Source organism: Eurosta solidaginis, chromosome 4, assembly GCF_040869045.1.
Source record: "Eurosta solidaginis isolate ZX-2024a chromosome 4, ASM4086904v1, whole genome shotgun sequence".
Lineage (NCBI taxonomy): Eukaryota > Metazoa > Arthropoda > Insecta > Diptera > Tephritidae > Eurosta > Eurosta solidaginis.
This window is the reverse complement of record NC_090322.1, coordinates 13,004,414-13,029,826: the sequence shown is the minus strand read 5'-3', so window position 1 is coordinate 13,029,826 and position 25,413 is coordinate 13,004,414. Positions and strand designations below refer to the sequence as shown.

The following is a 25,413-nucleotide window of genomic DNA, read 5'->3' as shown; positions in this document are numbered from 1 at the left end:
CGCAAGCAAGTTAAAAATCACATTTCATTATAGGCCATTATGGCGTTTTCGTGCGAGCTCCTCGACTTCGATAATTATCTTTCAAATTCCAATAACTTCTATAGGACTGCGTAGAAATCACAAAATTATATGGAAATTATCGCATTTCGGAAGCCTTGTAGAATAAATAACTACTATTGATAAAATATATAAATACAACTTTATCCTTTAAACTTAATTACCAACAACAAACTGAAAATATCACTAGCCTACAAATCAAACCAAACATTATCAACGATATTCACAAGAACAAAAAGCCCTATTGAAAAACTACAGCAAAGCAATGTAATCTACGAAATAACATGCAAAGGCAATGAAAACGAAGACTGCAACAAAATATACATCGGTCAGACGAAACGGGCGTTACAAGTTCGACCATTGTAAATTTTACCAAGTAGCGCAACTAACAGCTGATCGGTGAAAATTCGCACATTCACACGAACAGTTCTCGACTCAATTTCAAAACAAAACTTTAGATTATTTAATTCAAATTTTAAAGTGAGATAATCCTTACAAATTTATGTATACAGAATATATATGGCGTTTTTGTTGTTATTAAAACAATAGTTTTATTTATATTAAAGCCTTTATCATTTTTTTTTTTTAACTTTGAAAAATCTCCGAACACCATTCCTTCATTATATGACATTCGACTGCCTAGTCCACTGCCTTCCACTCTATTCGCAACATAACCTCTACTTAAGCTGCCAAACTATATAGTAAACAATGAGTTCGACTAACCGAACATACAACTGATATAAAGAAAAAGAAGCAAAGCACAGCATTATCACAGCACACAACAGAAAACGACCATACAGCTGATTTAGCGAATATACGGATACTTGATAAAAACAAACAAGGAAAAAACAGACTAACATTGGAAAGCTTAAGAATTTTACAAAATAGAGACAAAACAATAAATAAAAAGGAAGATACCGATGACGTCGCCGCTGCCTACACTTTATGTCTATAGTCAAATTTATTAGTTTAGTATGACAAGGATACCACTAAAGAATGGTACAAATAATATTTTTTAGAATAATTTAATATTTAAAACAATATAAATATTTAAGTGTGATAAATGTTTTATTAGGGTGTTACGTGTTTATTTGTGATTTGTGATATTTATCATGTATTCATGTGTATATAAAAATGTGATGTAATATTAGTTTTCATTTCGGTTTTTACCACATGCTTTAATGTTTTTGTTGTTTTTCCTAAATAAACAGATATCCCCCTGAAGAAGCTAGAGAGACTAGCGAAACGTCGGGTAGAAAGATGAAATAAAGTTTTTATTTTGCATCTAAAATACATTGGTCAAAAAAGCCTAACCAAAATTTAATTCTATAAATAAATTGACCGGAAAAAGTCATTATTACTTAATTAATCACTTTTGCAAATAAAAACTACTTATTAACTATAAGTTTAAAATGCATAAATTGTCTAATAAATAATAGGTACATACACACAAATTACATATATAGATGTTAAAATTCAAACAGTTACAAAATATAAAAATTAAATAACAAAAAAATCCGTTTTGTATAATTTTCATCTCGGTTTCATAGTTTACTATGTAAACACGATTATATATTTACGCGTGTGCAACATTTTTGTTTAAACTCTTAAATTCTTAGTAATAACGATGTTTAAAATTTACTTTTAGTAATGGGTGTCAAATTACCAAATCGTAAAAAATTAAATAAAACATTTATTTGTACAATTAAATTTTTTTTACTTGCAAGAACATGCATTCCTAGACATTGCGAACATTTCTTTGCACACGAAAAGGCCACTCGGACCACTCGACACTAGTTAAGGGTTAAGTAATAAGAGCACAATGGATGTATTTTATAGAAAAAAACTACATTACTATGTAAGGTATGCATTTAAAAAAAGCAAAAATTTTTGCTTACAATGTTAGATTTATTTTTATTTTCACCGCCGGTATACAGTGAGGAAACAGAGAATCACTTTGCTTTGGCTGGCGTAAGAGCACGCTTATCTTAAGATGGATTCATCGTTTTTGTCCGACACATATCTTGTTTACATTTTACTCCTATTTTACTTCTATTTTCCAAATCTTCTCAGAAAGAATGGGCATTGGAACTTTTTAAAACGCCCTCTTTCGTAAGTCGATTGAAGAATGTATAATCTTTGAACTTGTTAAAAAAAACGTCTTGTGTGAGTTGAAAACTTATTGACTTTGAAATACGGCGTTTTCGCAACAAATTCTGAGTAAGAGCGTTCCTTAAGCAAGGATATCGGCATCTGTTTCGAAAACGCCATATCTTAGAAAACGTTTGAATTAAGCCCTATTTCAGAATTTGTTTCAAAAAAGCCCCATTTGGGAATTCGGTTGTAGAATGCCCTATCTCAGAGTTTATTTCATAAACACTCCTAATGTCAAAATGTATGAAATTTTAAACAAAATCTGAGATAGGGCGTTACTTTTGTGAGATAGGGGGTTTTCGAAACAGCAGCCGAGGTAGGGTGATTATCTACTCAGCAGTCGATATGTAATATGATAGGATTATCTTTTTAATTCGAATTTACTGAAAAGCTTAGTATTTTTAATTTTACCAATAATTTTGTTTTTTGTACAAATTCCAGTTATGTGAAACTATTTTTCAGCGTTTTTATTTTTCGTTCCACGCCAATTGCGTTTTAGAGAACGAGTCCGCCAAGCGAACGCTTCACAGGGCGAAGCTCGTTGTTCAACGCGATTGCATTTCGGTTATAATTTGTATTGTTCGCGCGTTCTATCTCGTTTCTTTATTTGCAAGCGCACTATGCTTGGCGCTGCTTTTGTGTTTCTCGTGCGCCGACAATGCAATGTCACTCTCTTCGGACTGCCTTACGGAATCTGACGCTTCTACATCTGCTACTGCAGTAGTGGGTGCTGTCGCATGTGTCGTCGTATGCTTTAAAGACTTGCTAGCAGTTGCTGTGGTAACGCCATTATTCACGCTGCCACGGCTTAAGCTTGAATGCGTTCTGGTACCAACGTTTGTACTGCTGCTGGTAGACGTCGTTGTTGTCGTCGACGATCTCAATGGCTTTTGACTTTTGACCGTCTTGTAACGCGCCAAAACTTCCGCAGATGTTTGCTTAAAGGTTAATGTCATTTGTCGATGTACATATTCCATAAGTTCGGGTATATCATCTTTTGTTAGATTTGTTGTGCTAATTGGCGGTAATGTGGTTATGATTATATTACCCGCATTTAGGATTTTCATTTTATCATTAAGAAAACTACAATACGAACTGAAAACTACTGGTAATATGGGTATTTGCTCATCTATGGCCATGTGAAAGGCGCCTTTTTTGAAGCGATGAATTTCGCCAGTGTTGCGCCGAGTACCCTCTGGGAATATCCACAATTTGACTTTTTCGGCCTTGACACGTGTATTTACTTCGTTCAGTATGTTGCGCGCCTTTTCGCCGCGTACGCGATCGATGAAAATGAGACCGGCAAGCCAGGCTGCCAAGCCGAACGGCCAAGCGTAGAAGAGTTCTCGTTTAGCTACCACAGTACATTTGTTCATAACATGCCAGATTTCGAACATGCCTAAAGAGTGAATTTAGATAAATGAATTTAGTCGTGTACCAAAAACTGCGTGTAGCAACAATATCTTATAGCGCGTCTTACCCAGTATATCCAATGAACTCTGATGATTCGCTACAATTATGCATGCTTGATCCTTTTCGAGATGTTCTTTGCCGCGTAGCTCCCATCGTAGACCGATCAAGGTAGATATGCGATGGCAAAAAGTACTAGCCCATCTATGAAGAAGAAAGCGATATCAGATATTAGAAAATCAAATACTTTAGTAATATCTAGGGCTTAATTACATATGTATGTAAATATACTCGAGAGAACTTTCTTTTTGAAAAAATTGTGTGTTTTGACAGCTCTCAAATCGCATTTCCTTTCGAATCGAGCTACAGGAATAAAGCCCCTGTGGAACCTAGAGTATAGGTAATAATAATACGCAGAAGAACCTAGAGCGTTAATTTTCTTGCTGTAACGGCAAATCACTCAACTAAGATTTTTGGGACTGTAACTTAAAGAAATCCAGCTATAACATACGGTGTGATCGAAATATGGACTGAGTAACGTGCTACTCGATAAATGATATAACAATATGATGGCTTTCATCACCCAAAAATTGTCCTACTTTCTTTTATGTTAGGGTGACATTGTTATCTCCATACACCCCGAAGGCTTGAGGGTCAAACAAATTGTTTGTGCAGTAACTGGGCTAGCACCACAAGGTGCTGGTATCGGGGAGTGCCAAATTCGTATCCCACAAAGAACTGTCCACATCAACAAATTTTAACACTCCTCTAGAACTCCGATTAGTTTTTCGCCGTTACAAAAACAACTTTGAAACTTGTCTTCGTGATGACTATTTGACCATCTCTCAACTGATCCCATTTCGCACAACTGGTTGTAGTGCATGTTTATCGATAACTGATACTTATGAGAATCGTTTAAGAAATCTTTTCGTACTCGACACAGAATGCGGTATGAAATGAAGATTTCCAGGAGCTTTATTTTTTTGGGAATGGTTCGTAATTTTACTGTAAAGATAATGCTCAATTTTGAAACACACAATAAGCATCAATCAAATGTAAAAACAGTGCAGAAAAATTGGGAAAAAGGTTTAATGATTACCTTCGTACTAGTCGGATGCAGAGCGGTACAGTTGGTAGCCACACGTACCAATAGCGCTGAAGTGTGAACTATATGTATTTAAATCAAAGGTTTCGACTATTTCAATACTACATACAAGTGAACCAGTCAAGGAGCGTTCAGAAGGCTTGCAAGGGAATTAAAAGTGTGTGTTAAAACCTTTGTAAGTGGACAGAGTTACAACTAGTACCCTCGCCTAATATGATAGTTCTGGGATAGTTTGGAACTACTACGATTCGCTGCAGGGTAGAAAGCCAATAATGTTAAGCAATGAAAGCTTTTCTGATTCAAATACATCGGGGGATTACTACACAAAAGTTAAGCCCGCTATTTGAAATTTAAATTTTTAATGTGCCATACAACCCATTGAGTGTTTAACAGTTTAACGACAACTTTGTTTTTGATTTTTTTTTTTACCGTAAATTTTTATGGGGATCAGGATCACTGTCCATTGGAACGCGAGGATTTTCAAATGCTTCCTCATTGTTCACACTACACATAAATATCTACCATATGAAATTTGAATAATTAACCACTTACTAGCTAGTACATTAAATAATTTTTACTTACAGTAAATTTCGCACATCGAAGGGTCGCAGCAGAAAAGCCGGTATCAATATAATTGAATTGAACGAAACAATACCATAATAGATAAAAAACTTGAAGTAATACCGAAAATTAGGACTATTCTCGTAGATTAATGGAAATGGCAGCATCAGCAGCATAACCAAAACAAACAATTCAATGTAAGTGGCCATTGTGGAATTGTTAGTGCGATGGCCAAGTAAAAAATTAAAATTTGCGCACGCACTACTGGTGCTTGAGAAAATTTTCTGCTAGATGATGGGTTGATGCGGCGGAAATTAAGTAAATATACAATTTGGTAGTTTCAAATTATTATTGTTTGTAAGCTCCTATCACTGCCGCTTGGAGTTATTATGTACGATATATGTTTGTGCTTACAGCAAATTTTTACTTAAGAAGTTTCAACTTGTGCTTAGTTTTGTTTTTATTTTGTGCTAACATTTTACTTTTATTTATAATTTGTTTATTTAATGTTTGTGCAGTTTGTTTTAACTGATTCGATTTTCATATTTCATCGTATTTCATCATATTTTAAATAAGTTACACTTTTTTAAATAATTTGTGCGCACTACATTTTTAAAACCACATCGATATATTGTGAAATTGTGTGCAAACAAAGCATTCACACTACCACACTTATTTTGCTGTGATTTTTCTTTAATGATTTGCGCCACATTTAATTTGTTGCCTTTATTTTCACTATGTGTAACGCAATTGTATTTTCATTTCCAATTTTGCATTCTTATTTGTTTATTATTGTCCTTTGCTGCATTTAGTGTATAAAATCGATTTTAATGCAACTCCCTTAGAATTGGTTGTTACATGAAAATGCATTTGTTGCCGCAATTTGTTTGCGCTTCAGTGTTTTCTTTGACAACCTGTCGGTGGAGTGGGAAAATTGTAGAAGGTGTGTAAATTATCTTTCATTTCATTTCTTTTTATTTTGTTTCATTTTTTTTTAAATTATTATTGGCCTTTAATCTTTAAATTTATTAAATAATTTTATAAGCTCGAGGCCTTATCCAAACAAAACACAGTGTTATACTTTATATTTGTATTTTCAATATTTCGACTTCAGTCTGAAATCATCATCAGGACTTTAAAACAAAAACAATAATTATAACATTTTCAAAAAATCCAGCATAAAACAAATACCACTTACACAACTGAGTACGTGTGAAAATGAAGAATGTTGTAGACAAATAATCATACAAAAATATGAACAATATTTTAAAGCACCGTAAATGTAAACAACATTTTTGCAAAAACAAAAGTACATCGAGTGGCTAAAAGTACGACATACAAGCATACATCAGGCATGCTTAACCAACGAACCTATATCATTTCGTTACGATAATTAACGTTAATAAACGAAACAAAGTCATTTCGTTTCGTTTATTAACGTTAAGGACGTCAAATTAACGAAATGATTTTGCTTCGTTTTCTGCCACATCAAAACGAAATCAAATCGTTTATGTTGATTCATTAATTTCAAACTATGCTGGCAAAGCTGATTGATGGCGGAGTAATTAAAGGTGAAAGCATTAGCCAAGTTGATTACAACTTTTCTCACGAATTTTGACAGTACGAACATTTCTCAGAGTATTTTTGACATTACCACCAACGAATTACACAAACAAATTACATGGAGTTTGTGTGTGTATGTCCGCTCGCTGTTGCCACCTTACGGCTTCACCGTGGCTATAGCATTGCCAGCACAATTCAAACATAAAGTATCACGTTTTTGTTAACGTTTTTAACGTTAACGAAAGCTTTTCGTTTCGGTTAAAAACGAGATAAAATTTATCTTGATAATTTCTTTATCGATAATATTTCCAAGTGTTTCAACGGAAACGGTGGAAATTTTTTGATAAACGATTAGCTTAACGTTAAGGTGCATCCCTGGCATACATATATACATATATATATCATCTCATTTCCTTATTGTTGTGGGAGAGATCTTTCTACCGTGCAATGTTGTTGCCTTAAAACTAAGTTCCGATACACATGTGCACAGTGTCTGCTTAAAAATTCATCCTAGTACTATTAGGGGTGTTCTCTATATGAAGCATTTCCAAAGTAAATCGTTTATTATAATTTCTCTCCTCATGTAAAATAGCTACATTATCGAAGTCTGGATAATGCCCCGTATCTTTACGGGCCGTCTTATTTTCCGAATAATTGTTTCTTAATATTAGATCTGTGAGCGGAAATCCTTGTCTTGAGTTTTAATTTTGTTGTCCCCACATATACCTTGTCGCATACGTGGCACCCGTCACCATTACATGGAATTCTATAAACCACGTCGGATTTCTCATGCTTTGGTATTTTATCTTTTGTACTGCTGTAGATCTATCTAAGAGTGTGATTATATGTCGATGCTATCTGGCACTTTTCCCGATTGTAAAGATTTGAGTATTTTATTCGATTCGTTACGCCCGGGACATGTACTACTGATTTATATATTTTATCTCCCGAAGTTTGTCTAGTTCTCTCATTGTTCAACCTGATCACGCAATCTCTGAGCCATTTGTTGATTAACTTTATGGGGAATTCATTATTTTTCAGAGTTTCTTTGATTATGTCGATATTTTTCTGAAAAATCTTGTCACTTATTGAGAGAGCTCTTCTTATAAAGTTACTCGCCGTATTTATAATCGTCTTATTTTCGTGTTTAGAGTTAAAGTTGATGAGTCTTCCTCATGCGGTCGGCTTTTTATACCAGTCAATAAGTAGCTTGTTATTCTTCCTTATAACAAGGGTATCCAAGAATGGTATTTGTCCATCCTTTTCTAATTCTATTGTAAATTTGATAGATTTGTTGTAGCTATTAAGATTATTAAGCATCTTTTCCACATCCTCCCTTTTAACAACCGCAAACAAGTCATCCGCTACTTAGTTAGTAATTCACCAATAAATGCCTGTTTCAACACATAATTTACTTGTTCTGAACACAAAGACCTAAACTCAAAGACATTAGGGATGATGATAAAAACAAAAAATTCGAAGACATGAACTTTATTGCTTTCAAGGAAAGGCACAATATTCTAATTTTATACTACTAGCAATAAACCAGTTCTTAGAATTTTTATATTTTATCATCATCCCTAATGTCTTTGAGTTCAGGTAGACGTACGAAAGAGTATAAAAGAAGTTGTAGTTTCGTAAACCAAATCAGTCAAAGTTTAGACAGCGAAGAGTAAAATCGTGTGTGATAGAAACAAAAATATAAATATGGCAGATGCAAGTAATTTGGACGTTGCTGAAACGGTTGTACGCCGTAGTAGACGTTACCAGCAAATGACTGCGGATGAAAGGCGTGCAGTTGATAATAGATTTGCTGATTTTATGGATGAAGAAATTGATATTGCTGCAATTGATAATTATGAAGCTGAGGATGATGAAGATCGCACATACCAACCTGCTGAAGAGTCAGATGCCGAAACTGAAGGATACGTCGAGCTAAATGAAGATACTGATGACGACGATGATGAAGAGGAAGAAAATGTGGACAGGAAACGAATGAAAGTTACTATATTGGGTAAAGATGGCACCCAATGGAGTAAAAAAGCACCACCAACATCACGCACTCGTAATCATAACGTGGTCGACTTCACAAGAAAAAAACCAGGACCAACAGGAAATATACACGACCCCTATACAATAATGCGTTCAATCATTACACAGGAAATAATACACTTAGTGCTACGTTAAACAAATCGTAAAGGCAGGGAGGTTACAGCTGCATGGAATTTGGCGAATCGCACGAAGAAAAAGGAGTGGAAGCCAGTGACAGTGAAGGAGTTTGACGCCTTTGTAGCTATTCTTTTGTATGCTGGACTCACAATATCAAACCATGAACCAGCTATGGAATTATGGGGCGCGACGCGTTGCCCAATATACAAAGCTGCGTTGTCGTACGATCGCTTCATGTGTATTGAGCAATTTATTCGATTCGACAATGGAAATACTCGACAACAGCGAGTCATCAACAGCAAAACTGCGGCTATTGACGATATTTGGCAAATGTTGCAACATAACTTGGCAGAAGCTTACACTCCTCATGAAGCACTAACAGTTGATGAGCAGTTGTTCCCTTACAGAGGCCGCACCCGCTTCACACAATATATTCCGTCAAAGCCAGCTAAGTATGGTTTGAAAGTATGGTGGTTATGCGACTCACAGAGTTATTATCCTGTGAAAGAAATGATATATTCTGAAAAATTGCTAAACCAACAACGGGAGATAAACCAAGGGCAGAACGTAGTGCAGGATCTTGTGGAAAAATATTTAGATGCTGGCCGTACTATATACGCGGATAATTTCTTTACCACTCTTGACTTGGCACGTATTTTGATGAGGAGGAAGACCGCATATGTTGGTACAGTGCGCTACAATAAAACATTCATTCCACAGGAGTTCAAGAAGAACCCGAAGCGCACCATCAATAGTACATTATTTGGGTTCAACGAAGGGGATATAGCGTTATGCTCATACGTGCCGAAAAAAAATAAAGTGGTGAACGTTCTCTCCACAATGCACTACACCTGCCGCGTTGACGAGCAAACCGAGAATCGGAAGCCCTATGCCATATTAGATTACAACGCCAACAAATGCGGCGTTGATACCATGGATCAAATGCTAGGCACTTACAGCTGCAAAAGAGCAACGCAACAATGGCCGTTGGCCATGTTTTATAATATGCTGGACGTCGCTGCATTGGCTGCTTTTACGATTTACAACGAAATGAAGCCTATAAACAGAGTGACAGACGGCGGTCGTTCTTGTTACTGCTAATTGAAAAAATTATTTTTGTATGTAGAATTTAGTTATAAACAATAAAAAAAATCAAAAAAAAATTTTTTATATGAAAAAAACATGATTTACAAAAAAAGGTCCGTAGGAACCTTTTCACACGGCCGTGAAGTTCAGAACTGTCACTCATCGGAGGGTTAAGTATGTTTACTAAATATTTGCATAAATTGTAGGAGAAATTATGGACAAACAAATCGGTCGGAGAGGCACCCCTTCCTTATAGATTTTTGACAAACCGTATATTCGTGGTGGGTTTGCACTTTTACAGACGAGATGATTCTTTTCCTTTAAATCGATTATATTCAGATTGAACATTTTTTGGACTAACTCGTTATTCTTTTCTTGTAGTTTGCTAGTAGGATCATTATTTTATTTCATGCATGACGATTTGCATTCGTTATTCATTCTTGCATTTGTTATTTGGTTTCCAATTTTCGTGCCAAATTTCCAAAATTCTTTCTAGAACCTGAGAACCTCATTTGAAGGTAATTCGCTGTAAATGATGTCGTGAATTACGCTAAAATTTATGACTTATTAAATGTTAATCGGAAGTTTATCGACATCATACTTGAATGCCAAGCAATACAAACTAAAACCAGGTTTACATATAATGATATTATTTTCGTTTTCATACTCAACGTTGAACTGGCAACTAAAGTTTCCCTTATAAAATTTCGTTTTCGATAATCTGCAAGTTTGAATAAATTCTACATAGTCTATGTTTACATATGCCTTAATCTACAATAAATCGACAAAATTTAATCTACGAGTTTACATATGTTCCATCCCTGGGAACTAGATTATTTTCTGTAAAATTTTCCCGTTTTTTATTTTTATTTTAAGCTTCCAATTAGAGACTACACTCTAGAGGTGGAACTTTTTCTATGAAAAGAAATCCGCATCTCTAAACTTTGTTCATAATTACCGATTATATGGGAAATCTAGTTATATAATTAAAGATTAGGAGTTAAGTACGAAAATTGAGATAATCTCGTTATATGTAAACTAGGTATAAAACCGATACTGTTTTCGTTACATATCTATATAGTCACTTTTATATCGCTCTAGAAATATGAAGTAAAGGGGAAAACTTTGGGCCCCTTTGCAGAACGCTGTAGCTTGGAAATATTTTAATACGAAATATCAGCATAGAAAAGGTTTTTAATAAGTTTCTCGAGCTCCCGAAATTATTTTGGTGGAAGAAACAGGGATCGAAGTATGCAAATCAAGGGAATATAGACCGTAGGTTTGCTCAGAACATACACGTTTGCCAATTGCTTGCTCAAAGGAGGTCTTTATAAACCGACACCGCAATTTCTAGATAAATTGGCTACAGGTCCACATTTTATATTTTTTTAGTTATTGTATAATTCAAGCGTTGCGCTTTAGGAGGGAATTGTTAAACAATTTTTCAGGGAGAACATTACCCTGTAGCTCTCCAGGTTAGCCACTAGTTATGAGAGTGTTTGTGCCCGTTGTACCAGTGGTCATCTTCGGGCAGCCCCGCCTATACACATTCTGTGCCGTTTTAGCATTGGAGGTACACTTTTTCTCAACATGCCTTAAGAAATATTCACTGGGAGCATGATAATGGGCTATGCTAGAAAAACAGGATTTTTCGTGTATTTTTTTTCGGTCTAGGGGTCAAGCTGGCATAAAGATATGAGTCATTAACCAATGCATGAGTCATTATCCACTATTTTTCAATAAAATTGCATGTTTTAATGCAGAGCCGGCCACACAAATACTAAAAGAATTGCATAAGTGTGTGTAAAAATTGAGTGACAACTCCCCCACAGTGTGCTAAAAGAAAATGTGGACTGTGAAGTTCGAAATTAAAAAGGACTCTGGTTATTTGATTTCAAGCTAATCCTAACAATATTTACTTATATTCATATAACTAAGAACTCGGAGGTCGAGCTAGTCAGATAAAACTTTTTTATAAAAGAAGGTATGGTGTTTCTTCAATGCAAAATTTACTTAAAAAAATCACTTTTTCATTAAGAAAGAACTATAAACCAAAGTAAATGTAAAGATAGAAATATATATTTTCAAAAGTTATTCAATAAAAAAAAATGTATAAAAATTAATAAAACTAAGTAGAACGTATAAAAAGTTACTTATATTAAATTGTCAATATTTATTAATAATTAATTAATTATTATATTTCAATTGTCAATATTAATATGTATGTTCAAATGAACTTAATAATACTAACTAAAACCTATTAAAGGTCACTTTAACATTGCAGCATATTGTTTTTATTATGTGCCCAAAAAGTAGCATGGACTTTTCCTTTTGCATTCACTGTTGATTTTAGTGAGTGACAAGCGAAAGCAAACGATCGTGATCGCACATCGTTAGTGTCTGTGTGAAAATACGAACTCAAATTGCACAATGTGCAACTTTTGGCCGGCTCTGATATTATTATTGTCTCAGATGACCATTGCGTTTTCATCCTAAAGGAAACTCCCATCCGGAAAAGCCACAATTTCGCCTTAAACAGTAACGGTATGGCAACGCTTCTGGCAAAACAACAAACATTATGAAACTTCAAAAATCACCAAATACGTCAAAAAATTTTGAGTGGAACTACCTTCTTTTTTGTGTCATGGTATTTCTTTGATATTACATTTCCATATTAAAACAAAAATACAGAACATTGCCAATGACATGACAACGTGTGGAAATTTTTTAAAATTCTCCACAGGTCACACAATGCTTAGTATTTTGGAGACTTCTAGAATCGAATGACAAGATAATTTAAATGAAAAGGAAAACAAAATAAGAAATTGATAAACAAAATAAGCAATTACACTGTGCAACAGCCGGCTGGATATTGGACCAAACCCACTTTTTTGTAGAGATCGAGGCTTATGTAGACAAAGTACTGTGTCCGTTTTTCGAAGTTAGCCTCCTCAAAATAGATATCGGCTTTCGAAGTTCGAAATTCTACATTTCAAAATTTTATTTGTTCTTTGTTAACGAGTTCAGCAAATTAAACAAGTAAAAATGTGGGCCGCCTTTTTCTTTTATTTGAAAGGCTGAATTCTTTTTTTGAAAAATTACAGTGCGAGCAATTCCAGTGCAGACTTGAAAATAGTAACCACTATCATGGGACTATCTGACTTTTCACCTCGTATAACAGTGTTATACTAAATTTCTCAAAAAAGAATTAAACCCTTCAAATAAGGGAAAAGAGCGGACCACGACCACATTTTTACTTTTTTAATTTGCTGAACGGGTTAACAAAAAAATAATAAAATTTCGAAATGTAGAATTCCGAACTTCGAAAGCCGATATCTATTTTTTGGAGGCTAACTTCGAAAAACGGAGATAGTACTTTTTATTCCTAAGCCTCAACCTCCTCAAAAAAGTTGGTTTGGTCCAATACCCAGAAAAAAAGTTGATTTTGTCGCATAGTGTTATCGTCAATGAAAGTTCTGAACCAAAGCAGAAATGACCAGCAAGATTTTGGGTGGTACTGAAAGGGAGTACATACATATATATATATATACATACATATATTATGCCTGCTACATGTTTGTACAACTGTTAGTTTATAGAACATTGTTGACATGTATGGAAAAGGGGATATAATCGTAAGGGAAGGGAAAATTTAATTGTAACACCAATGTCTACCGCCAAATAGGAGGTTGCGCACATGCTACACATGGGTACAGCCCGCACTCGATAAAAGCAACCTGCTAATAAATTGCCAATTACGGCAAAAACTGAGTTAAACCTAGGCCCGTATTACTCTTTACGATCCGTGATTAAAACTAATTTTTTAAATCACAATAGCTCTGAAATGTTCATTCGAATTGATGACATATGTAAACTAGCGACAAATAGTACCCGTTAGATCTATAATTTTTGGTAATATTTAGAAATAAGTTGACTGTTGCCATAGTTATTGTATGAGTGGCAATGTTTTTCAGTCACTGATCGTAAAACGTAATAGGCGTTCTAGTTTACATATAACGAGATTATTCCCATTTTCGTACTGAACTCCTAATCGGTATATAAATAACAAGATTTCTTATACGACATAGACCATTTTTAGACTAAGAACCATCTTTAGAGTTTCATCTTCAAATGGAAGCACGAGATAAAAAAGAAACGTTAAAATATTACAGCTAATCATTTAAATTCTAGGGATGGGACATGTGAACGCCTAGATTAACTATCGTGGATTTATTGTAGATTAATGCATGTGTAAACGTGGTCTTAGTTTATCGAGGGCATACTGTATGTTGAGTTGTATATGTATGTAAACGCATGTTAAGTTCATAGCCACAACAAATACAAATTAGGTACACAATTAATTTGTGCCGCTTTTCAACTGTCGTAAGTAAGAACTTTAACTAAGTACGAAAATATTTAAATTTATTTTTTTTAATTTACTAGCGCTATTTATTGATTATGTACATTTCTTTTTTATTTGTTAAACTTTAAGCCGATTTACGTGCAATTATTTTGAATTTTTATAGATAAGCAGCATCCGCAATTTGTATCGATTTTTCACATAACACAATAGGTACACGTAAAAATATCATTGAATTTCCAACAATTGGTGTATACATTAACATTTAACACTAATTAAGAGCATACGATATATTTCGCAGTTCTAATTGAATTGTTATTTTTTAAATGTTTATTACTTTTTAATAATACTGAGTGTCTAATTACTACGAAGTTACAGCTGTTAAAAACCAACCTCTATTTTCGTTTGTTTTCACTCAACTGTTTTGGGCATTGTGAATGATAACTAAGTGTGTTATCTTATCTGTCAACTGCCTGACAGGATGTTCAATATGGCTACTTTTTAGAGTTTTGACAGGGTGTTCAATATGGCGGCGCCTATCTTCAGCGGGTGATAGAAAGAGATACAGAATGAGACAGCGATAGTCAATTACAAATCAGGTGATCCAATCACTTTGGAATTTTGACGTCTATGCAGAAGATATCACACTTTGTTATCATTCACAATGGTTTTGGGCACTAATGCGTGCCGCAATACATAATTAAATGGCATTTTATCAGAGAGCGCAGAATATACAAGGAGTCGTTGAATTGAGAGAATTTAGGAAAATGTAGGTTTGTAACCCTGTAAAAATTATACCGTTTCCTGTCAATTCGATAACTATATATGACTTAACCGGATATTCCGATTGTAAATGAGTTTCTTATCGGGTGTTCTTGTTTGCAACCTTCACACAAACTCCAACAAACTCCATCGCAAAAAATATCTAAAACAGTATCAAGTGCACAGAAAAGTATGCGACAGATATGGCGACAAGGAATAACAGCCTAAAGGGCCCATTACTGATACTTAGACTTGGCGTAAACTTGGCAACTTAAGGGCCCATTACTGATACTTAGCATAGATTGACTTGACTTGGCGTAAACTGGGGAACTTAGACACGATTATACTCCACTTAGCGCATACAATTTGGCATCAAAATCAATAAATGTCAATTTGTATGACAAAATGTCAAAGTGAAAGAGAAACAAACAAATGGCATCTCAAAATGCAAACGTCACTTCGAACTTACATAGAAAATCAAAATTCAACAGACTTCTAAGTCAAGTTAAGTGTTGCTAAGTTTTGAGTAATCAGTAACTTGCAATGTTGATTTAACATAACTGTAAGTCAAGTCTATGCTAAGTATCAGCAGATATTTTTTTTTACTCTTATTTTTACGTAGGATTTAGACGGTCAATCCTTGCTTTTCTGCGCACTTCATACTTTTTAGATTTTTGGCGATGCAGTTTTAGCGTTAGCGAATGTTGGAATTTGGGGGCTGATGACCGATTCTTTTGTGACCCGAAAAAAATAAAATAAAAATAAAACATGGAGGTGAAATTTCCTTAGGTAGTTGCTATTTTCTCATGTGAATTGACATTTCGTGGTCAAAAGGGAAGGTAAAAGCATTGACAACCCATTTTGATGGAAATGACGCTTCAACGCTGTACCTCAACGAGAAATTAATTAGTTTTACTATGTTGTAATAGATCTTTTGATAAAAAATCTGCTTTGGGAAGTTTTTCAATAAAATCTCTAAAAAATCTGGATAGATGCCGACATGTGATTACCCTGGAACTAAGTTTGCCAGATTTTTTCCACAAAGTTCCGTACCTTCGGCATTTCCAAAGCCCAAAATCAGTAGATTTCAGTACAATTTTGTTAAACGCAAAAAATCACAAGAAAAACTGCAAAAATGTGAAGACCTAGTTTACATATAACGAGATTATCTTCACCCCTAATCGGTAATTAAATAACTAGATTACCCATACACATTTTTCGCATCGATAATCGGTAATTATTAAAAAATTTTAAAGGAAAGAGAAACGTGACAATTTGACAGCTAATAATCTAGTTCCTAGCCATGTAACATATGTGAACGGCTAGATTAACTATTGTGGATTTATTGTAGATTAGTGCTTGTGTAAACGTGATATAGGGCCGAGTTTTCCTACCATTTGGTGGTGTGCCGCTTTTCAATTTTTTCCTAAAAATCGACTAAGACAGGTGATTGTGTGAAGAGGCTTTTTCATGACAGAAATACACTCGAAGGGCGTTGCTAAACCACTGTCGCGAGGCGACCACGTTTTTAAAAATTTCTAGAATATTTTGACATTACTTGACCTGCCCAGTGACACTACACCACGACTGCCGTTCACAATTGAATGCAGATTTTTTTATTTTTTTTTTTAATATTTTATTAAATTTATTTTTTCAAATACAAGACAATTTCCATACAAGTTTTTATGGTTTATTTTTTTTTTGTGAACATTTAAATAATTTTTTTTGCAATGATGTTGTTTATTGTTAAGGACATAAGTGTCACGTTTTCATATTGTAGTTAAATTTTTGTTTGTTCCAGACATTTACAAAACTACACGAATTCTAGTTACAATTAAGAAATATTTATTTTTTATGTTTCTTGATGATAAATTTATATTTGTGTGGTTGGTTCCTTTTATGTATAATCAGCGTGATAAAGAAAGCTACGCATTTGTTTTTATTAATGTATACGCCTAGACAGATGTTATGTCAATCTGAATTAACTAGTTGATGTGGATTGATTTGAAATTTAATGGTATTATTAGTACTGTCATCCAATTTTGGGTCAGCAGCAAAACTTTATCTGCCTTTTTTTTTTAGCTTTTTTGATTAATTCAGTGCCTCATTTTTTATTAAAACATTATTTGTTTTTTCGGTTTTTTGACTAACTTATTAGCGGATCAGGGTTGAATTTGAATCGGATGAAACGCTGAGTTAATTAGGATTAGCTTGTCTGTCTCCTTCTATGTAATGTGTACATTATTGGTTATGGTTTTATTTTATGATTTTACTATTTTTTCTATATACCTAGTTGGTCTTGTTACATCTTAGTGGAAAATATTTTTTTTAAGCAAATTGTAACTAAACATGTAGCTCCCCTGCAGGGAACGTAGCTACCTACTAGTGAATTATGTCTAAAGTAGAGCTTACGATTTCTGGAACATGTTCGAGAAGAGATTTCTTGCGAGTCTCGCCTTCTCGCGAGATTCTCGAATCTCGAATTACTCGTAAGGCTCGTGAGACTCGAATATCGAATTACTCGTAATTCTCGCGAGCTTCTCGACATTCAACTTAATCGATTCTTTGTTGTTTTATATAGAGCTTACTATTTCTTCTGGAGCACAAGCCAAAATGTCCGCAAAACCACAAGTAAAACACCCCTAAATGTATAGAATATTGCCAATGCAGCGAGCTTCGAGAATCTTGCGAGAAGCTGTGTTCTTGATGTCTCGTTGAAGAATAAAAAATAGCGAACAAAATTATATGTATAATAAATATGTTTTGAGTTAAATGTCATTGAAGGAATATAATCAACAAAAAAGTCAGAAATAAAAAAAAAACAACTGTATAAATACTGTCCATACAGTGATTAAGTAAGAATGTTGAGAAGCTCGCAAGTTTTACGAGGACTTCGAGACACGGGAATCTCGCGAGAAGTCGAGTTCTCTATATTTTTCGAAATGGTTCACAGTTAACATAGGTTGGCCAGTTATTTTGAAGCAATTTTTTTTTGTGTTTTACATTTTAAGCAGCTTTATTGTTTACTTGTATTGTAGTTTTATGAGTTTGCTTCGTTGCCTCCTGCAAATTATTTTAATTGAAATATGTTTTTCGGTTCTAGCTACCCTATTTCTTATTTTGTGTGCAATATTTTTCACATCTCTGTCAAATAAAACGCAATTTAGGCCGCATTTATATGGAATTCTTGTCACGTTGCTTCGCTTTAACGCTTTGATAGCGCAATAATGGGCGATACGCAATGAAGTGTTTCATATAGATGCGTTCGACGCAATCTCATGCATGCCAGTAACATCGCCACAATCACGCAAAATGTTGCGTTTGTAAATATATAGAAACATTAGACTTGGCAATTGAAGTTTATTTCGTCTCGCCCATTCACATACAAAATTTCGCAAAGCACTTTTATAAACATTCTCACTATACAAGAGAAATACTTGAAAACATATTTTGTGTCCTATTCACTTGTTAAATTGCAGTTTTTAACTGTAAAAAATGTTGGAAAAGTACTAGCAAGTGGGAAAAATAATTTCACTTGCGAAGTGTGAATGCGCCCTTAGCCAAAGCAAATGTCTAATTCTTCTTCTTATGCTTTGCTTGCAACAAAAGTTGGAAGTGGTCTACTTTTTCAAATCAGATGCTGCCAGTGTCGCTTAATCTCCTTAAAAATACGTGCAATCTGCTTATAATACATAAGATTGTGTTAAACGTATCTAAATGAAAAACTGCTTATTTGACGGGGCTTTAAAGCCCCGCTATAATGCAGCTATAATTTCGAAAATATCATTGTTTTTTTCTTAAAAAAAAGCATGTGGGGATTGTGGTTCTAGTTAAAAATTATACTATTATTTATTTTTTCTATTATGGAAGTGCTAATAGGAATATAAATTACGAATATAAACGTTTATGCAGTGTTAGTCATAATAAAATATTGTTCCACATTAAAAAATCTTAGATTTGATTTGAATAATTATCCATTAGGTGTTTCGTTTTTGGCAAATTTTTTTTTAATAAAAAATAAATACAGCTTCAAGACATATTTTGTTGGATTTAACGTTTAAATAATAAATTTTTTTTTGTTTTATTTTATTTCAGTATTTTTCTTATTTTATAATCTGTTATTTAATTATTATTTTGGTATTTAGATTTTTTTGTAAATTCTTTCTTTAGTACATACATATGTATGTACTTAAGTAAAAGAGTTTGAGGTAGTTAATTTATTTCATTCTTAATAATTCTATTAAGTCTTAGCTTGATACCTTGAAGTTAGAAACATTTATTTCCTTTACTTTTAATTATTATTTTTTAATTGGTTGGTTTTTTTTACGTTTTTCTTTTTCAAGAATTTTTTTTGTTTTTTTTTTTTGTTGAAAATTATGATCTAAGCCGTAAATGTTTCGTATAAATGTATCTAAATTTTATTCATTCTTTTCACGCTTTATTGTATATAAACATCTATATGTATGGGTTAAACGTTTTTGTGATTTGGCTGCAATTTTATTGTTTTATCTATCACTAAAATTAAATGGATTGGTTATATAAATTATATCGGAACGATTTTCCGGTATCGCATGTCAATTTCAATTTGATATACATACACAAAAAAGCATTATCGATAACAGTATTCAAGTGCTGTTGTCGGTTGAGAATAATTTCACATCCACCTTAACAATCGCTCTTGTTTACAGGGTGGTTGTTTGAGGGGTTAAATGGTCGAAAATAAGCAGTGTCACATTTTTTAATATACTTACTTTTCGAATTTACAGAAATAAACGAATATAATTTTTTGTATTAGTTTTTTATTTTTAGTTTTTATTCCAATATTCGATGCTCAAAACTGCACATGCGTGGCAAAGTCTCACTGTCACTACGAATCCAATACCGAAACTGTGTTTGTCGGTCCATTAATATCACATGTTTTACTGGTATTTTTCCACATTCCATCCATTACATATCTTAGTTGCCGCTGATTTTAGCTCTTTTCTTTACGAAAACATCAACCAGCGGTGCAGTGACACCATCGTCCCCAAAAAGGGTTTGGACATTCCAGGTGTAGGCAAAAAAATATTTGCAAAAGTCGTCATCAGACTTATTACTCAACATAAATGTTTGCTAAATGCATCAACTAACCGTTAAGAGCGTTTTCAAACTAAAATGCATAATTTGAGAAATTCTCTACCACTACTCAAACATAATCGGGACGAAGTGAAATCCATAAAGAGAATATAAATAATAAAGTAAGTGACAGTTGAGTAAGTAAAAACAGAAATCTCGCGAAATAAACTTTTTAAATATAGCAAAAATCGCGAAATATTTAAGTCAATTTACGAGAACTTTGTAACGCCAGCGGTACTATGGGTCTTGCCATCGGTACTTTGGGCCTTGCATTTAAAACTCAGGGAAGCGTTCATGTTATTATTTTTAAACTACCGCGGGAGGTTGTGCGAAACAACGCTTTACAAATATTCCGTACCGGTTGCATGAATACTGAAATGGAAAAGAGCATTCTGTCGTTTCAGAATAAATAAGCAAATACACTCATGGCCGCGTCAAAATAAATTTTCTCATGTTCATGAGTATTAATGTAGAAGCGAACATCGTTACAATCACACAAGTTGTTGCGTTTGTAAATATGAACAGAACTTCAGACTTAGCAGTTGAAGCTAATTTCTGCTTGCACCTTTTACATAAAAAATTACGCGAATCACTGCTTTAAACATTCTCACACAAGAAAAATACTTGCTTACATATTTTATTTCCTATTTGTTAAAAGGCAATTTTTAATTGTGAAAAATATTAGAAAAGTACCAACGAGTGGAAAAAATAATTGCACTTGCAAAGTCTGAAAGCGCTCATACAAATACTCATCTGTCAGCGCACAATGCTGTATAAAAAATCTTATGTGACGGGCCTAAAAGTATATGTTTGTGTTACGGCGCTTATCAAGCTAATACATATTTGCAGTGGTTCTGCATGCAGCGCCAGACATAAATGTGTGCAACACAGCTGCGCAGATAAATTTTAGTTAGTAGTAATTATTTAACTCAATAGTATATAGAACAAAGTGCTGATAGTTTAAAAATAAAATATGAAACTAAAAATAGCTAAAAAGTTTATAAAAAATAATACTTGCCTGGGCGCGCACAAAAAGAAAAAACTAAACCAAAAAAAGAAATAAAAAACACATAAATTTTCGTTTTTTTCTTATATTTTTTAGCCACAAAAAATATATAAGATTTTTATACAAAAGAAATCTTTGAATTTTGCAGTTTTTAGTGTTTTACGATTTTTTTGTAATTTTTTTTGCTTTTAAACAGCATAACTAAAATAGTGTAAGTTTAGTTCTCTTCGTTTCTTTAAATATTATAATCATCATAAAAAATAATATATTAATAATAATCATAATATATTAATTTTTTGCGTATTTATATTTTACTTTCCCGCTACTTCTTGAATTTAATACAATTTACAACTAATTTAATAAGTTTTTTTTTTTATTAAAATTGTACGCTGCTCTTAATTACCTAGCGCGCGCAACGTACGATAACTAATTAAATTTTAGCACAAGAAAATAAATCTGATATAAAAACGATTTTAAAACTTTTTTTTAATTTATTTACTTTACGGTAATACATTTTAGAGTCTCGCAAATAAAGAAAATTAAAATGCAAGTTGCGAAAAAAAGAACAGTTTAATAAATTCTACAGTTTAATATTTTTTTTTGTGAAAAAGTAGTTTTTTTTCCTATAAAATGCAAGTAGATTTTTATGTGCAAAAAAAAAACACACGTATTAACATTTTTTCCTTTAAAATAATAAGTATATATGTAAATATGTAAATAAAAAGTAGCGCAAATTTTTTTACTTGTTTATTATTTAAAAAGAAATTAACATAATATTATTAATTTGTATAAATTTAATATATATGTATGTATACGTATAATTAATGTACCGCATTGCAAACGCCTACGCACATCTACTAACGGTCTAAATTAAAAACTACTATCACACAGAGAAACCGTTAGTCGACATTACGTTACGTTACAATACGACAGTGGAGTTGTATAAAGAAACCAACAAAACCAAATTTAAACAAGGCACACATGCCAAGTTAACGCACGTTTTTTTATGCAACGTAGTACCTACGCAACAAACGTAACATTTACACGCACGCGGTATTCACGCGGCGTTAAAACGCATAAACCAGCGAACATGAAGTTGCTACGAAGAAAAACGAAAGTGCATATTTTATTGTATATTTGTTACAAAACTTTGGTTTAGACTTTCTTAGCTCCACTTTAACCCCCCAATGCCTATTTTATTTTGCTATTCGTATTGTTATTACATATTTCATAGTATTTTAATGCTTGATTATATAGTTACATAGTTTTTTTTCTTGTTTTGCTTAATTTTTTATTTGCTAAACGTTTTGAATATATGTATGTAAAGAATTTTTTTTCGTAATTGTTATATAGTATGTGTATAGTATATTGTATATGTATGTATATTGTATTTTTGTAGAATTTCAATATTTTATTTTTAGTTGCGTAAATTGTTTGTAAATGCAAAATACGTTGTTTTATTTATAAAATTATAAAGTTCATGTTTTTTTAATTAAACATTATAAAAAAGTAGTGTCGTAATCGTAGTCAAAATTAAGCAGAAATTAAAATTTAGTTTCAGCTTTTTTTGCCAGATGAACCATTGAGAAAATTGACATTTCTTTAACTAAATTTAAGTAACTTCTCAATTACGATTATGAACATGTCAATTAAATTTTGTGAATATTCAGAATATATCAGAATTATAATATTTCAAATCAAAGTTATTTACGAAAGTGGTAAAAGCAAATAAACAGCTGCTTACAATTTTTTTATTGTTAAATGTCAACTAAACTATGCAGCTGTTAACTGTCAAACTAAACAGCTGCTTGCTACTAGTTAAATCGTAATGGCCAGTAATAAACTTGTTAATAAAATTGTATTTTCTAAAATGTACCCTCTTTTTTTTTGAAACCCACATTTGTATGAAAGAAAAGTTACAATTTTAAAAATCCTATAAGTACGTAGTCACTTCAATATTCTTTTCAATAACTATTGTGTGTACCTGATTATCCGAGAAAACATATAGAAAAGTCTCAGTTGGTTTTGATTTCACCACATTTTGTAAACTTTTGTAGTTGAAGATTTGCGATTTTAAAGCTGAACTTCATAGCTAGCCATTCGGATGTTTCAGCCATGTACTTCATCTTGTTTTTCAGCTGTCATTTACTAAGCTGAAAAGCGACGGTCATGGAATTGTAGCTTTAAAGCGCTGCGTCAAGTGATTGCAGTGAAATATCTTTTAATTATGGGCGCGTCCCAAAGGAATTTCTCATGAATCATGAGTTTTGATGCAAAAGCGAACATCGTCACAATCGCGTTTGTAAAAGAACGCCAGACTTGGCAGTTGAAACTTATTTCGGCATGCCCATTCACAAAAAAATTTCGCGAATCACTGTTATAAACATTTTCACTATAAAAACAAAATACTTGTTAACATATTTTGTCTCCTAATCATTTGTTGAAATGCAGTTTTTAAATGTGCAAAATGTTACAAAAGTACCAACGAGTGCGAAAAATAACTAAACTTGCCAAGTCTGAAAGCACTAATAGCCAAAACACATGTCAAATTCTTCATCTTATGCTTTGCTTGCAACAATAGTTGAAAGTTGACTACTTTTTCATGTCAGATGGCGTTGCTGATTTGTTATTTTTCGCTCTCCATGTAAATACTCATTCGTCAGCGCACGCATTTATGTGACGTGGCTTTAACACAGGTGTACAGCTTAGTCAAAGTCGCATAGACGTCGAAGTCTGTAAGGACGCTCATGGAACTGTAGCTTTAGCGCCTTGTCTAAAGTGATTGTAGTTTACTATGGTGAAATATCTATTGATTGTGATAAAAAATGCAAGTACAATTTTTGTCATCTCTAGTTTAAACTACATATACTGGCCAATTTGAATACTCATTGTTCTGCTGCTATTTGTTGAGCCTTTTTTCGTATATTTTTTTCATTTTAAGAATTTTAAAGTGATTTCTCGTTCAAAATAAGAAAAATTTATGTATATGTTTGGTTTATTATAAATCTATTTAGTATATATGTGTAAATTACATGTAACCATAGTTGTATATATGTATAGTAGCGTTGACAATTTACAGATTGTTACCAAAAAAGTAGTATATTTCCCTTGATTTTCTATAAAATGTTTGTAAACTTTTTTTATTATTATGTTAGGGGGACTCATGAAAGCATATAAACTTATAACGTGTAAAATTATATCCATTTACACACGCTGTTATATGAACGCACCTAGAAATGCTCTTGATAAACTTGATTGTTTATCAGCTGTATTATTGCCAAACAAACATTTTTTGATTGTTATACAAATTAAAAAATACCAAGATTAAGTTAAAAATCAAAACTAAAACGCCTTTACTTGCTGATGTTGGAGATTTTTGATGAAAATGCCGTCTGTAATGTCTGCAAGGTTGCATTCCTTTGAGTTTACCGCGTTTACACAATGAAATGTGCGCGTAAATTTATACAAATTGTGTAAATGATTTTTCATACAAAATTTGACAGCTCGTGCGTAAACCAGATAAATTTATACGTTTACACACTTTATAAGGCATTTATACGGTTACATGAGTCCCCCTGTTATAATAGAAAGTAAATAAAAACATACAAAATAAAGAAGAATTTTATTTTTTTAACATATATATATATAAATATATATATTGTTTATGCGTGTATCTATATAAGCAGTAGTTGTATATTGATTTCTGTTTTTTTTTTTGTATAAATTATGCATTTTATTTTTGCGTTCATACATATTGAATTATGCAATTTTTTATTTATATTAAAAATTATAATTAAATATGCGTTAGTTTATATTTACGTTTGTTGTTTATTATACTACAGCTGTGTATTGTTTTGTTGTTCTATTTGATACGAAATTTCATGCAAAATATTATGTACGTTAATTAAATAAAATGTAGTTCAGTCTCCAGGCAATCAACGTTATAACATTTTACACAAAATTTCGTATATTTTCATGGTAACTGTTTTTTACATACATTTTTTACAAAAAAAAAAAAAAAAATAAGATAAAATAGCAGAAGTTTTGTAAAATATTTTCATAAGT

General features: G+C 32.7%; 1 protein-coding gene across 9 annotated transcripts; it reads right to left on the bottom strand.

The window, feature by feature from the left end:
* Positions 1-1,118: 1,118 nt before the first annotated feature.
* On the bottom strand, positions 1,119-14,885 carry LOC137249059 (1-acyl-sn-glycerol-3-phosphate acyltransferase alpha-like). 9 transcript variants are annotated; one of them, XM_067780200.1, is made up of 4 exons: positions 14,753-14,885; positions 5,309-6,201; positions 3,692-3,825; positions 1,119-3,610 (listed from the first exon to the last, which is right to left on the bottom strand). In XM_067780200.1, exons 2-4 carry the CDS (start codon positions 5,494-5,496, stop codon positions 2,802-2,804), a joined length of 1,131 nt encoding a protein of 376 aa, XP_067636301.1. In that variant the 5' UTR covers positions 5,497-6,201; positions 14,753-14,885; the 3' UTR covers positions 1,119-2,801. The 9 variants fall into 9 exon arrangements, with proteins under 9 accessions (XP_067636301.1, XP_067636302.1, XP_067636298.1 ...); XM_067780201.1 differs by having other exon boundaries at positions 14,859-14,885; XM_067780197.1 differs by having other exon boundaries at positions 14,570-14,884.
* Positions 14,886-25,413: the final 10,528 nt, after the last annotated feature.

What these genes read in the sequence shown, in the direction of transcription:
- LOC137249059 (XM_067780200.1), bottom strand. Translation starts at nt 5,496, where the DNA reads ATGGCCACTTACATTGAATTGTTTGTTTTGGTTATGCTGCTGATGCTG. An exon ending in TTCGATGTGCGAAATTTACT is followed by an intron (nt 3,826 to 5,308) that starts GTAAGTAAAAAT and finishes TCTTCTTCATAG; the next exon opens with ATGGGCTAGTACTTTTTGCC. An exon ending in GAGTTCATTGGATATACTGG is followed by an intron (nt 3,611 to 3,691) that starts GTAAGACGCGCT and finishes TTCACTCTTTAG; the next exon opens with GCATGTTCGAAATCTGGCAT.